Source organism: Pseudophryne corroboree, chromosome 2 (assembly GCF_028390025.1).
Source record: "Pseudophryne corroboree isolate aPseCor3 chromosome 2, aPseCor3.hap2, whole genome shotgun sequence".
In the NCBI taxonomy this organism is placed as follows: Eukaryota; Metazoa; Chordata; class Amphibia; order Anura; family Myobatrachidae; genus Pseudophryne; species Pseudophryne corroboree.
Window position 1 is genome coordinate 931837082 of NC_086445.1, and position 15107 is coordinate 931852188.

The 15107-nt window shown below is 47.1% G+C and overlaps 1 protein-coding gene across 1 annotated transcript in view; it reads right to left on the bottom strand.

The window, feature by feature from the left end:
• The window catches only part of TOMM70 (translocase of outer mitochondrial membrane 70), a 117205-nt gene that overhangs the window by 27170 nt on the left and 74928 nt on the right, over positions 1–15107 (bottom strand). Inside the window, exons 8-9 of the mRNA XM_063956235.1 lie at positions 1525–1632; positions 1192–1308 (exon numbers count right to left, since the gene is read on the bottom strand). Of these exons, the coding sequence (XP_063812305.1) occupies positions 1192–1308; positions 1525–1632 (225 nt within the window). The remainder of the gene's footprint in view (positions 1–1191; positions 1309–1524; positions 1633–15107) is intronic.

The following is a 15107-nucleotide window of genomic DNA, read 5'->3' on the forward strand; positions in this document are numbered from 1 at the left end:
ACATTTTTAAGGACAAAATATTATACGTGATTTATCGCTACAGTAGTTGTAGGAATATATCCAGTCTAAAAATATGCCCTCCTCACTTGATAAGGTGCAGGGTGCTAGAATGACCAGTATGCTACATAATCAACGGTCACCTTCATCGCATGACACTACAGTCTAAATAGAGGATTTAAGAACGTACAGAAAAATACGGAGTACGAGTTAATAATTATTACACCGTTGCAATCTGCATTTTTGTTGTAAGCAGAATAAAAGAATGCGGAGAAACCTTTAACTCAAATAAAGAAAATGTTAGCAAACCAGGAAACAGCGGCTCTCCTACGATCTCAGGCTGTGATAGTGTTGGGACATTCAGCAAATGTCACTCTAACATCTGCATACAGATGGCTGAGCAGAAGTACAGAACAGTGGGATCTGTAGAAAAAAATGCTTCTCTGGGGGCGAGTGGAGACAGGGGCAGAAGATTTATGATTTTTAATTCATCTATTATTTTCACCATTTTTTGGCAATGAATGGGTTAATTAACACTCTCCCCCCAAAACACCAGAATTAATGTAAGAAAGATGGATGAGGGGGAAAGGGGTGGCAGGACACGACTTTTAGGAGACAGATGGTCACATCCTCACCACAGTAATGTCAGTGGGAATTTCCCACTGTGATGTGGGCCACTGTCTGATCCTGCGGAACTCATTTCATTTTTACCCCTTTTGGGGTAATTTACCCATGTTCCCTGACCTAGAATACAATCCTATTGTGTACACAGACAACCACATTTTCCCCACAAGACTCTACAGGGTTTTGTTTTTGTTTTTTAACCAATATTCTATAGAATCATAACACCACCTTATGGCACATAGGTGACAGGTGCATGTTACACACCACCATTTAATGGCCTAACCAATATTCAGTTGATGAACTCATTGGGATTTAGTGACGTTATAAAGGAAGGAGGTGTAAAAAAATCTCATGCCTCAAGAGAGGTCACCAGTTGCCAGGGAACGGATAGGCAGCATTTTTGCGGCTGTCCCCACTGTGATAGACAGGTAAACCTTAAATATCCGCTTTAGACTGCAAAAAGCTATTCATAGCAGGAAATTCTCCACGGGCAAAGGGTCAAGATGACTGGCAAATGATCACAAAAACAAACAGACCAATCTTTATAGAGTAATAAATTAGATGCTGTACCTGAGCGTAAAGGGCGTAGCCTTCTGCACATTTCGGAAATTTCTTAATGACATCTTCAAACCCTTTCATGGCTGATTTGATCTGTAGAGGATTGCTACCTGTATATGCTTTCCGATACTAAATAAAAGAAGGAATATTAGGAATACTATCGTTATTTTTTTTGTCCAATATCGGTCTCTTGAATTTGGAACATGCATAGATTTTTAACCAAAGAGATTTTGCATACAGAAAAACCTTTAGCTGTTTTATCGAAAACTTTTCCTTCGGCACATTACTTGACACTGCCTCATGTATGGTTCCAGTCCCTCCCATGGGGTACATGCCAATACTTACTAATGCAAAGCATTTCTGTGCTTGAGCGAGAGCAGAGTCTGGTCGTAACCTAATACATTCATCAAAGTCAGCAACGGCTTCCTCCACTTGGTCTAGAAGGATTTTTAGCTGTAAATGAAGAGAGAGTCGGAATTGTAGAATTATATATTGAGCAACCCCATTCCCTTGGCTTGCAAATTAAGTAAACCCACGCATTATTTTTGTACTCGTAAATGTATTTAATTAAAAAATATTTTTCCATTAAAATGGAGAATATTTTTCATCATGTAACTGATAAAGAGGGGATTTTCACCATCAGATTATCAGATGAAATCTATGGCTCTTATGCTGCAAACACACGGTGCCACCCATGCGGCGGCTGATACTGACTATATAGATGCCGGAGGCATGAGCCTCCGATATAGTCAGTATCGGCCCCTGCCTGCACTCACTATATTTCCTTGTGATCCTGTGGGACCACGCATCGGCATCACAAGGTGCATACATATGGTGCTATATGCACTATATTTACTTCCGATATGGACTATATCCATATCGGAGATAAAAACACACCCTGTGTAGGCCTCTTTACAAACATGTTTGCTAAGGAACTAGCTGCCATCTGCTCTGGTCACCAGTGTCTGTACTGGGACATAGCACAAAACTGCTCCCTGCACAGCAGAGATGTGCCGTGTCCCAAGGTGACGATTACTGTTGTCGGATATAAAAGATCTGAAAATACAAGTAAATGCTACAAAAATAGGGATTTTTGTTTACTTACCGTAAAATCTCTCTCTCTGGTTCCATCTGGGGGACGCTGCGCACTTACTGATGGGTTAGTGTGTGTGTGGGAACGGAGTCTGGCACAGAACCTATAGAACCTAGAGAGACTAACTCCTCCCCCCCTCTAACTTCTCCCATCTGCAGCCTGTTCAAGAATCACCTCAGTTGACACCCAACAAAAAACAGTCTCCAATCCAAAAGTATGAAAACGTAGAACTTTGTGAAAATATGCACGGACGACCAGGTCGCCGTTCTACACAGCTGCTCGACAGATACACCGCCGCGAAAAGCCCAGAAGGCTCCAACAGCCCTAGTCAAATGAGCCCTCAGGGGGTCAGGAACGGGAAAAGTAAAGGATACATAGGCCTGTCGAAGAGCAGAGGACACCCAACAAGCCACGAGGTCGGCCAGCCACGTTTGGGTGCGTGAATAAAAATCAATAAGGTATCTGTATAGAAAATAGACTCCGTATGAGACAATAAATGCGTAAGGCCCTAACAACATCCAATAAGGCCAAATGACTATCCTCTCCGGAAGAATTCAGAACAAACACCAGAACTACAATGTCCTGATTCAGGTGGAAAGCAGACACCCGCTTGAAGAGTAAGGAACCACAATTCTACAGATTACAGAGGTTCAAACAGAGGCTTCTAAATAGCCTTAAAAACTAAAATTAAATCCCAGGGGGGAACCTGAGGAACAAACGGAGGTTGAAACCTGAGAATCCCTTGAAGGAACGTCTCGACCTGCGGAATGAGAGACAATTTATTTTTTAATTTATTTTAAAGTCCCTGACACCGCAGTACGGGATCAGTACTAAATGCCGCCGGTCGGAATCCCGGCGGTCGAAATACCGACGCCGGAATCCCGACCACACAATCCCGACAGGGGTGGTGAGCGGAACGAAGCCCCTTGCGGGCTCGCTTCGCTCGCCACGCTGCGGGCACGGTGCCTCGCTACGCTCGGCACACTATTATATTCTCCCTCTATAGGTGTCGTGGACACCCACGGAGGGAGAATGTGTCGGGATTGTGGCGGTCGGGATTCCGGCGTCGGTATTTCGACCGCCGGGATTCCGTCCGGCGGCATCCTGACCGCATCCCCGCAGTACTGCAACTATGTGGGCCATGATTTTCCTAAATAGCCGAGGGGCCGTGGATAGATCGAACGGGAGAGCTTGAAACGGAAAATGTCGAGGGCCGATTATAAAGCTCAGAATAGCATATTCTGAGCTTTATAATCGGCCCTCGACATTTTCAAATGGGAAACATGTAGATATGCGTCCTTTATGTCTATGGAAGCCAAATATCCTCCAGTTCCATGGAGGCGATGATTGAACGAATGGATTCCATTTTGAATATCTGTAGAGAGATACGGATTTAGGCAATTTAGATTTAAAATGGTCCACAAGCGATCCGTCCAGGTTTGTTTACGAGAAAGAGACTCGAGTAAAAGCCCTGACCCTATTGTTGTTTGGGAACCATAAGAATTACTCCTGTGTGTAAAAAGCGCGCAAGTTGCCTAATCAGTGCTTGTCATTTGGAGGGATCGCATGGGAGAGGAGTGATGAAAAAGCGGTGTGGGACTGGTTCGAGGTTCAAAATATATCCTCGGGATACGACCCCCGTCACCCACCGATCTGGTTTAAACAGGAGTCATACCTCCCTGAACTGAAGTAACCGAGCCCCTACCACCAAGGATCCCTCCCGAGACCTCAGAGCGTCATGTTGTAGACTTATCTGTAGACTTGACGGTTGGCCGACGAGTTGCCTGGGTTCCCCTACCTCGGAATGCTCCTCTACGTGGAAATCTTGAAAAGGCTCGAAAGGACTGGAAACTTCCCCTGCCTTGAGTACGAAAGGACCGAAACTTCGTTGGGTGTCGGCTTTTGAAGAGCAACTGGAAGAAACAGGCACTTGCCCCAGTGGTATTGGAGATAATGTTCGTAAGCTCCGAGCCAAAGAGAAATTCCCTTTCAAAGGGAACAGCTGTTAAAGTCTGTCTGGAATCGTAGTTAGCGTTCCAAACCCGAAGCCAGAGTGCACGCCTTGCCGTTACCGCTAAAGCAGATACACGTGACTGGGGCGAGGCAGAGTCCAACAAGGCTTCACCTACATAAGTGAGTGTTTCAGAAATTTGTTCAGCTAATTGTATAGCCTCGGATGGGTCATCAGATTGCATTACAGACTCCACCTGTGCAAGACAATCCTCTACGGCTTTCAGGATCCAAGCGTCGGCTAGGATTGGACGTAGAGAAATACCTGATAAGGCGACCATGGATTTAAGAATTGCCTCTATTTTCCTATCCGGGGGTTCCTTCAATGTCAGTGATTGTACTGAAGGAATAACCATAGCCTTCGCCAGATGTGTAATAGGAGCATCCACCTTCGGGGACTGATTCCCAGAATTTTGTGTCTTCCTCTGCAAATGAATACAGAAATCTTTATTTTATTATTATTATTTTTTTTTTAGGAGCCTGAAACCGCAAATACAGCTTAAGCTATGGCTTTTAAAATATTCTCAAAATGTGTATAGGAAGGGAAAACAGCCACTTGTCTATTCTGTCGTTTGAAAAAGGCTGTTGAAGTCTCCGTCACTGCCGTATCCTGAAAGATTAAGAGTCTGACGTATGGCTTCTATCAATAACCAGACACCTGACCTTGTAGACAACTCCTCCTCTTCCCAAGCGGAGATATCCTCCCACTCAGGATCTACTTCACCTTCCTCCAGAGGGGGAACTAAGGAATATAACTCCTCTCCAGGGAAAGTGATAGTGGGCAGTGGCTGCTGTCGCTTAGTAGCAGTGGAACCCGAAGCAGTTACTATCTTGTTCAAAGACGGTGCTAAGTCAGAAAGACATTTGCCCATATTTTTTGTCCACGGTGGCTCCTCAGCATACTGTCCCGAGTCAGTACCCGATTGGGACCAACGCAAGACAGCAATAGCATCGGCCATTTTCTTGGCCCACTGAGGAATTCACTGATCCGCAGAAACCCCCTGCTGCTCCGTAACAATATTTCCAGAGCACGCAGTGCAGAGAGGACCTGGGTCCGTGCTACCATTAGAGAGTTTGGAGCCGCATTGTGAACAGGTGAACAAACAACGGAGCCTGCTTTTCCTTTAGCAGATTTGTCCGGCTTATTGACCATATTGCTGTTAAAATCTTACAAGTGTGCTAATAAGTAAAACTGAGTAGTAAAAAGGGGCCTGAATTAAGCATTTATAATCCCCTTACACAATGTCTAATACAGATATGAACCCTGCCTGTATTAATAACAGGGTGAGTAAATAATAACAGTGATTGCAAAAAGAAATGTCTACACAGCCCCACAAGTTACTTTAACAGTGAAGGAAAAAATAAGATTTTACTTACCGATAAATCTATTTCTCGTAGTCCGTAGTGGATGCTGGGACTCCGTCAGGACCATGGGGATTAGCGGCTCCGCAGGAGACAGGGCACAAAAATAAAAGCTTTAGGACTAGGTGGTGTGCACTGGCTCCTCCCCCTATGACCCTCCTCCAAGCCTCAGTTAGGATACTGTGCCCGGACGAGCGTACACAATAAGGAAGGATTTTGAATCCCGGGTAAGACTCATACCAGCCACACCAATCACACCGTACAACCTGTGATCTGAACCCAGTTAACAGTATGATAAACGTAGGAGCCTCTGAACAGACGGCTCACAACAATAACAACCCGATTTTTTTGTAACAATAACTATGTACAAGTATTGCAGACAATCCGCACTTGGGATGGGCGCCCAGCATCCACTACGGACTACGAGAAATAGATTTATCGGTAAGTAAAATCTTATTTTCTCTGACGTCCTAGTGGATGCTGGTACTCCGTCAGGACCATGGGGATTATACCAAAGCTCCCAAACGGGCGGGAGAGTGCGGATGACTCTGCAGCACCGAATGAGAGAACTCCAGGTCCTCTTTAGCCAGGGTATCAAATTTGTAGAATTTTACAAACGTGTTCTCCCCCGACCACGTAGCTGCTCGGCAGAGTTGTAATGCCGAAACCCCTCGGGCAGCCGCCCAAGATGAGCCCACCTTCCTTGTGGAATGGGCCTTGATAGATTTAGGCTGTGGCAGGCCTGCCACAGAATGTGCAAGTTGAATTGTGCTACAAATCCAACGAGCAATCGTCTGCTTAGAAGCAGGAGCACCCAGCTTGTTGGGTGCATACAGTATAAACAGCGAGTCAGATTTTCTGACTCCAGCCGTCCTTGAAATATATATTTTCAATGCCCTGACAACGTCCAGCAACTTGGAATCCTCCAAATCGCTAGTAGCTGCAGGCACCACAATAGGCTGGTTCAGGTGAAACGCTGAAACCACCTTAGGCAGAAACTGAGGACGCGTCCGCAGTTCTGCCCTGTCCGAATGGAAAATCAGATATGGGCTTTTATACGATAAAGCCGCCAATTCTGACACTCTCCTGGCTGAAGCCAGGGCCAGTAGCATGGTTACTTTCCATGTAAGATATTTCAAATCCACCGATTTGAGTGGCTCAAACCAATGGTATTTGAGAAAATCCAAAACTACATTAAGATCCCACGGAGCCACTGGGGGCACAACCGGGGGCTGTATATGTAGTACTCCTTTTACAAAAGTCTGGACTTCAGGAACTGAAGCCAATTCTTTCTGGAAGAAAATCGACAGGGCCGAAATTTGAACCTTAATGGACCCTAATTTGAGGCCCATAGACAATCCTGTTTGCAGGAAATGTAGGAATCGACCCAGTTGAAATTCCTCCGTCGGGGCCTTCCTGGCCTCACACCACGCAACATATTTTCTCCAAATGCGGTGATAATGTTGTGCAGTCACCTCCTTCCTGGCTTTTACCAGGGTATGGATGACCTCTTCCGGAATGCCTTTTTCCCTTAGAATTCGGCGTTCAACCGCCATGCCGTCAAACGCAGCCGCGGTAAGTCTTGGAGTAGACACGGTCCCTGCTGAAGCAGGTCCCGTCTTAGAGGTAGAGGCCACGGATCTTCCGTGAGCATCTCCTGAAGTTCCGGGTACCAAGTTCTTCTTGGCCAATCCGGAGCCACGAGTATCGTTCTTACTCCCCTTTGCCGTATAATTCTCAGTACTTTTGGTATGAGAGGCAGAGGAGGAAACACATACACTGACTGGAACACCCACGGTGTTACCAGAGCGTCCACAGCTATTGCCTGAGGGTCGGTCTCTTGACCTGGCGCAATACCTGTCCAGTTTTTTGTTGAGGCGGGACGCTATCATATCCACCTTTGGTTTTTCCCAACGGTTCACAATCATGTGGAAGACTTCTGGATGAAGTCCCCACTCTCCCGGGTGTAGATCGTGTCTGCTGAGGAAGTCCGCTTCCCAGTTGTCCACTCCCGGAATGAACACTGCTGACAGTGCTATCACATGATCTTCCGCCCAGCGAAGAATCCTTGCAGCTTCTGCCATTGCCCTCCTGCTTCTTGTGCCGCCCTGTCTGTTTACGTGGGCGACTGCCGTGATGTTGTCCGACTGGATCAACACCGGCTGGCCCTGAAGCAGGGGTTTTGCCAGGCTTAGAGCATTGTAAATCGCTCTTAGCTCCAGTATATTTATGTGAAGAGACATCTCCAGGCTTGACCACACTCCCTGGAAGTTTCTTCCCTGTGTGACCGCTCCCCAGCCTCTCAGACTGGCATCCGTGGTCACCAGGACCCAGTCCTGTATGCCGAATCTGCGGCCCTCTAACAGATGAGCACTCTGCAACCACCACAGAAGAGACACCCTTGTCCGTGGAGACAAAGTTATCCGCTGATGCATCTGCAGATGCGATCCGGACCATTTGTCCAGCAGATCCCACTGAAAAGTTCGTGCGTGGAATCTGCCGAATGGAATCGCTTCGTAAGAAGCCACCATTTTTCCCAGGACTCTTGTGCATTGATGCACAGACACTTTTCCTGGTTTTAGGAGGTTCCTGACAAGTTCGGATAACTCCCTGGCTTTCTCCTCCGGAAGAAACACCTTTTTCTGAACCGTGTCCAGAATCATTCCCAGGAACAGCAGACGTGTCGTCGGGGTCAATTGAGATTTTGGAAAATTCAGAATCCACCCGTGCTGTTGCAGCACTATTTGGGTTAGTGCTACTACGTCCTCCAGCTGTTCTCTGGACCTTGCCCTTATCAGGAGATCGTCCAAGTAAGGGATAATTAATACGCCTTTTCTTCGCAGAAGAAACATCATTTCGGCCATTACCTTGGTAAAGACCCGAGGTGCCGTGGACAATCCAAACGGCAGCGTCTGAAACTGATAATGACAGTTTTGCACCACGAACCTGAGGTACCCTTGATGTGAAGGGCAAATTGGGACATGCAGGTAAGCATCCTTGATGTCCAGGGACACCATAAAGTCCCCTTCTTCCAGATTCGCTATCACTGCTCTGAGTGACTCCATCTTGAACTTGAATTTTTGTATGTACAGGTTCAAAGATTTCAGATTTAGAATAGGTCTTACCGAGCCGTCCGGCTTCGGTACCACAAATAGTGTGGAATAATACCCCTTTCCCTGTTGTAGGAGGGGTACCTTGACTATCACCTGCTGAGAATACAGCTTGTGAATGGCTTCCAATACCGTCGCCCTGTCTGAGGGAGACGTTGGCAGAGCAGACTTTAGGAACCGGCGAGGGGGAGACTTCTCGAATTCCAACCTGTAACCCTGAGATACTACCTGCAGGATCCAGGGGTCCACCTGTGAGTGAGCCCACTGTGCGCTGAAATTCTTGAGTCGACCCCCCACCGCCCCTGAGTCCGCTTGTAAAGCCCCAACGTCATGCTGAGGGCTTTGCAGAAGCCGGGGAGGGCTTCTGCTCCTGGGAGGGAGCTGCTTGGTGCACTCTCTTACCCTTTCCTTTGCCTCGGGGCAGATATGACTGTCCTTTTGCCCGCTTGTTCTTATAGGAACGAAAGGACTGCGGCTGAAAAGACGGTGTCTTTTTCTGTTGGGAGGGGACCTGAGGTAAAAAGGTGGATTTCCCGGCTGTTGCCGTGGCCACCAAATCCGATAGACCGACCCCAAATAATTCCTCCCCTTTATACGGCAATACTTCCATATGCCGTTTGGAATCCGCATCACCTGACCACTGTCGCGTCCATAAACTTCTTCTGGCAGATATGGACATCGCACTTACTCTCGATGCCAGAGTGCAAATATCCCTCTGAGCATCTCGCATATAAAGAAAAGCATCCTTTAATTGCTCTATAGTCAATAAAATACTGTCCCTATCCAGGGTATCAATATTTTCAGTCAGGGAATCCGACCAAACCACCCCAGCACTGCACATCCATGCTGAGGCGATGGCTGGTCGCAGTATAACACCAGTATGAGTGTATATACTTTTCAGGGTAGTTTCCAGCCTCCTATCAGCTGGATCCTTGAGGGCGGCCGTTTCAGGAGACGGTAACGCCACTTGTTTTGATAAGCGTGTGAGTGCCTTATCCACCCTAGGGGGTGTTTCCCAGCGCACCCTAACCTCTGGCGGGAAAGGATATAATGCCAATAACTTCTTTGAAATTAGCAGTTTTCTATCGGGGTTAACCCACGCTTCATCACACACTTCATTCAATTCCTCTGATTCAGGAAAAACTACAGGTAGTTTTTTCAGACCCCACATAATACCCCTTTTTGTGGTACTTGCAGTATCAGAGATATGCAAAGCCTCCTTCATTGCCGTGATCATATAACGTGTGGCCCTACTGGAAAATACGTTTGTTTCTTCACCGTCGACACTAGATTCAGTGTCCGTGTCTGGGTCTGTGTCGACCGACTGAGGTAAAGGGCGTTTTACAGCCCCTGACGGTGTCTGAGACGCCTGGACAGGTACTAACTGGTTTGCCGGCCGTCTCATGTCGTCAACTGATTTTTGTAACGTGCTGACATTATCACGTAATTCCATAAACAAAGCCATCCATTCCGGTGTCGACTCCCTAGGGGGTGACATCACCATTACCGGCAATTGCTCCGCCTCCACACCAACATCGTCCTCATACATGTCGACACACACGTACCGACACACAGCAGACACACAGGGAATGCTCTTATCGAAGACAGGACCCCACTAGCCCTTTGGGGAGACAGAGGGAGAGTTTGCCAGCACACACCCAAGCGCTATAAATATATAGGAACAACCCTACAGAAGTGTTGTTTCCTTTATAGCAGCTTAATATATCAATATCGCCAAAAAAGTGCCCCCCCTCTCTGTTTTTTTACCCTGTTTCTGTAGTGCAGTGCAGGGGAGAGTCCTGGGAGCCTTCCTCGCAGCGGAGCTGTGCAGGAAAATGGCGCGGTGTGCTGAGGAGATAGGCCCCGCCCCCTATTTCGGCGGGCTCTTCTCCCGGTGTTTGTGAGACCTGGCAGGGGTTAAATACATCCATATAGCCCCAGGGGCTATATGTGATGTATTTTTAGCCAGAACAAGGTATTATCATTGCTGCCCAGGGCGCCCCCCCCAGCGCCCTGCACCCTCAGTGACCGCTGGTGTGAAGTGTGCTGACAACAATGGCGCACAGCTGCAGTGCTGTGCGCTACCTCATGAAGACTGAAAAGTCTTCTGCCGCCGGTTTCTGGACCTCTTCACTTTTCGGCATCTGCAAGGGGGTCGGCGGCGCGGCTCCGGGACCGGACTCCATGGCTGGGCCTGTGTTCGATCCCTCTGGAGCTAATGGTGTCCAGTAGCCTAAGAAGCCAATCCATCCTGCACGCAGGTGAGTTCACTTCTTCTCCCCTAAGTCCCTCGTTGCAGTGAGCCTGTTGCCAGCAGGACTCACTGAAAATAAAAAACCTAATAACTTTTTCTAAGCAGCTCTTTAGGAGAGCCACCTAGATTGCACCCTGCTCGGACGGGCACAAAAACCTAACTGAGGCTTGGAGGAGGGTCATAGGGGGAGGAGCCAGTGCACACCACCTAGTCCTAAAGCTTTTATTTTTGTGCCCTGTCTCCTGCGGAGCCGCTAATCCCCATGGTCCTGACGGAGTCCCAGCATCCACTAGGACGTCAGAGAAAAGTAAGTAACTGAACCAGCACAGGGCCAGCACAATACTTGCTGTCAGCCGATCCCGGCATGAACTGAACAGGGTGTGAGGCTGGGGTCCCAGTATTTATTTTCTTTGTGTGTGCGCTATTCGCAGCGCAGCATCCCCAGCAGTGTATAGGCAGCATGGAGAAAATGGCGCCTGTAGCTCTAGCCCACCCACACAGAATGAGGTGGGCGGCATAGTAACAACTCTCCGAGCAGGAAGAGTAAGGCGGGAAGCTCTCCTTCCCCTTCTGTATCAGAAGCTGCCCTTCAGCAAAGGGACCTATCTACAGTGAAAGCGTGGCGTCAGACTGAGGTGGAAGCGGTATCTAGGGCTTACATTCCGCTCAGTACCGCACCGCCGGAGAAAGATCCCGCTGCCTCACCGCTGACCAAAACAGTGTGTACAGCAGCAGACAGAGCACCAGCATGCCAAATACAAGCGGCCCGTCAGACCGCACCACACAAAACTCCACAGCGCGCCCATACAACAGTCTTGTCAGACCCCACAGCGTCGCCGCTTACACCCTCCAGTGAGTCAGATTACCGGAGCACAGCACACACTAAATAAAATTATGAAAGGGGGAGTAACAGCCCAACGCTGCCCAGGCCGGTTGTGGCTGTTCTACCTAGAGATGAGCGGGTTCGGTTTCTCTGAATCCGAACCCGCCAGAACTTCATGTTTTTTTTTCACGGGTCCGAGCGACTCGGATCTTCCCGCCTTGCTCGGTTAACCCGAGCGCGCCCGAACGTCATCATGACGCTGTCGGATTCTCGCGAGACTCGGATTCTATATAAGGAGCCGCGCGTCGCCGCCATTTTCACACGTGCATTGAGATTGATAGGGAGAGGACGTGGCTGGCGTCCTCTCCATTTAGATTATAAGAGACTGAGAGAGATTTACTGGAGCTGACTAGGAGGAGTACTGTTACTGTAGAAGTGTAGAGACTGAGTGGAGAGAGTTTACTAGTGAGGACAGTGCAGTTTACTTTATAATCCGTTCTCTGCCTGAAAAAAGCGATACACAGCACACAGTGACTCAGTCACATACCATATCTGTGTGCACTGCTCAGGCTCAGGCCAGTGTGCTGCATCATCTATTATCTATATATAATATTATATATATCTGTCTGACTGCTCAGCTCACACAGCTTATAATTGTGGGGGAGACTGGGGAGCACTACTGCAGTGCCAGTTATAGGTTATAGCAGGAGCCAGGAGTACATAATATATTATATAGTGAGTGACCACCAGACACACAGTGCAGTTTATTTAATATATCCGTTCTCTGCCTGAAAAAAGCGATACACACAGTGACTCAGTCAGTCACATACCATATCTGTGTGCACTGCTCAGGCTCAGGCCAGTGTGCTGCATCATCTATTATCTATATATAATATTATATATATCTGTCTGACTGCTCAGCTCACACAGCTTATAATTGTGGGGGAGACTGGGGAGCACTACTGCAGTGCCAGTTATAGGTTATAGCAGGAGCCAGGAGTACATAATATATTATATAGTGAGTGACCACCAGACACACAGTGCAGTTTATTTAATATATCCGTTCTCTGCCTGAAAAAAGCGATACACACAGTGACTCAGTCAGTCACATACCATATCTGTGTGCACTGCTCAGGCTCAGGCCAGTGTGCTGCATCATCTATTATCTATATATAATATTATATATATCTGTCTGACTGCTCAGCTCACACAGCTTATAATTGTGGGGGAGACTGGGGAGCACTACTGCAGTGCCAGTTATAGGTTATAGCAGGAGCCAGGAGTACATAATATATTATATAGTGAGTGACCACCAGACACACAGTGCAGTTTATTTAATATATCCGTTCTCTGCCTGAAAAAAGCGATACACACAGTGACTCAGTCAGTCACATACCATATCTGTGTGCACTGCTCAGGCTCAGGCCAGTGTGCTGCATCATCTATATATATTATATATCTGTCTGACTGCTCAGCTCACACAGCTTATAATTGTGGGGGAGACTGGGGAGCACTACTGCAGTGCCAGTTATAGGTTATAGCAGGAGCCAGGAGTACATATTATATTAAAATTAAACAGTGCACACTTTTGCTGCAGGAGTGCCACTGCCAGTGTGACTGACCAGTGACCTGACCACACTGACCACCAGTATAGTTAGTAGTATACTTATATTGTGATTGCCTGAAAAAGTTAAACACTCGTCGTGTGACTTCACTTGTGTTTTTTTTTTTTTTTTTATTCTATAAAAATAAAACTCATTCTGCTGACAGACAGTGTCCAGCAGGTCCGTCATTATATAATATATAATATATACCTGTCCGGCTGCAGTAGTGATATATATATATTTTTTATATCATTTATCATCCAGTCGCAGCAGACACAGTACGGTAGTTCACGGCTGTGGCTACCTCTGTGTCTCTGCACTCGGCAGGCAGTCCGTCCATAATTGTAATACCACCTAACCGTGGATTTTTTTCATTCTTCTTTATACATACATAGTTACATAGACATCTTCTCTTTATCAACCAGTCTATATTAGCTGCAGACACAGTACAGTACGGTAGTTCACGGCTGTGGCTACCTCTGTGTCTGCACTCGGCAGGCAGTCCGTCCATAATTGTATACCACCTAACCGTGGTTTTTTTTCATTCTTCTTTATACATACATAGTTACATAGACATCTTCTCTTTATCAACCAGTCTATATTAGCTGCAGACACAGTACAGTACGGTAGTTCACGGCTGTGGCTACCTCTGTGTCTGCACTCGGCAGGCAGTCCGTCCATAATTGTATACCACCTAACCGTGGATTTTTTTTCATTCTTCTTTATACATACATAGTTACATAGACATCTTCTCTTTATCAACCAGTCTATATTAGCTGCAGACACAGTACAGTACGGTAGTTCACGGCTGTGGCTACCTCTGTGTCTGCACTCGGCAGGCAGTCCGTCCATAATTGTATACCACCTAACCGTGGATTTTTTTCAGTCTTCTTTATACATACATAGTTACATAGACATCTTCTCTTTATCAACCAGTCTATATTAGCTGCAGACACAGTACAGTACGGTAGTTCACGGCTGTGGCTACCTCTGTGTCTGCAGTCGGCAGGCAGTCCATAATTGTATACTAGTATCCACCTCCATTGTTTACCTGAGGTGCCTTTTAGTTGTGCCTATTAAAATATGGAGAACAAAAATGTTGAGGTTCCAAAATTAGGGAAAGATCAAGATCCACTTCCACCTCGTGCTGAAGCTGCTGCCACTAGTCATGGCCGAGACGATGAAATGCCAGCAACGTCGTCTGCCAAGGCCGATGCCCAATGTCATAGTACAGAGCATGTCAAATCCAAAACACCAAATATCAGAAAAAAAAGGACTCCAAAACCTAAAATAAAATTGTCGGAGGAGAAGCGTAAACTTGCCAATATGCCATTTACCACACGGAGTGGCAAGGAACGGCTGAGGCCCTGGCCTATGTTCATGGCTAGTGGTTCAGCTTCACATGAGGATGGAAGCACTCAGCCTCTCGCTAGAAAAATGAAAAGACTCAAGCTGGCAAAAGCAGCACAGCAAAGAACTGTGCATTCTTCGAAATCCCAAATCCACAAGGAGAGTCCAATTGTGTCGGTTGCGATGCCTGACCTTCCCAACACTGGACGTGAAGAGCATGCGCCTTCCACCATTTGCACGCCCCCTGCAAGTGCTGGAAGGAGCACCCGCAGTCCAGTTCCTGATAGTCAGATTGAAGATGTCAGTGTTGAAGTACACCAGG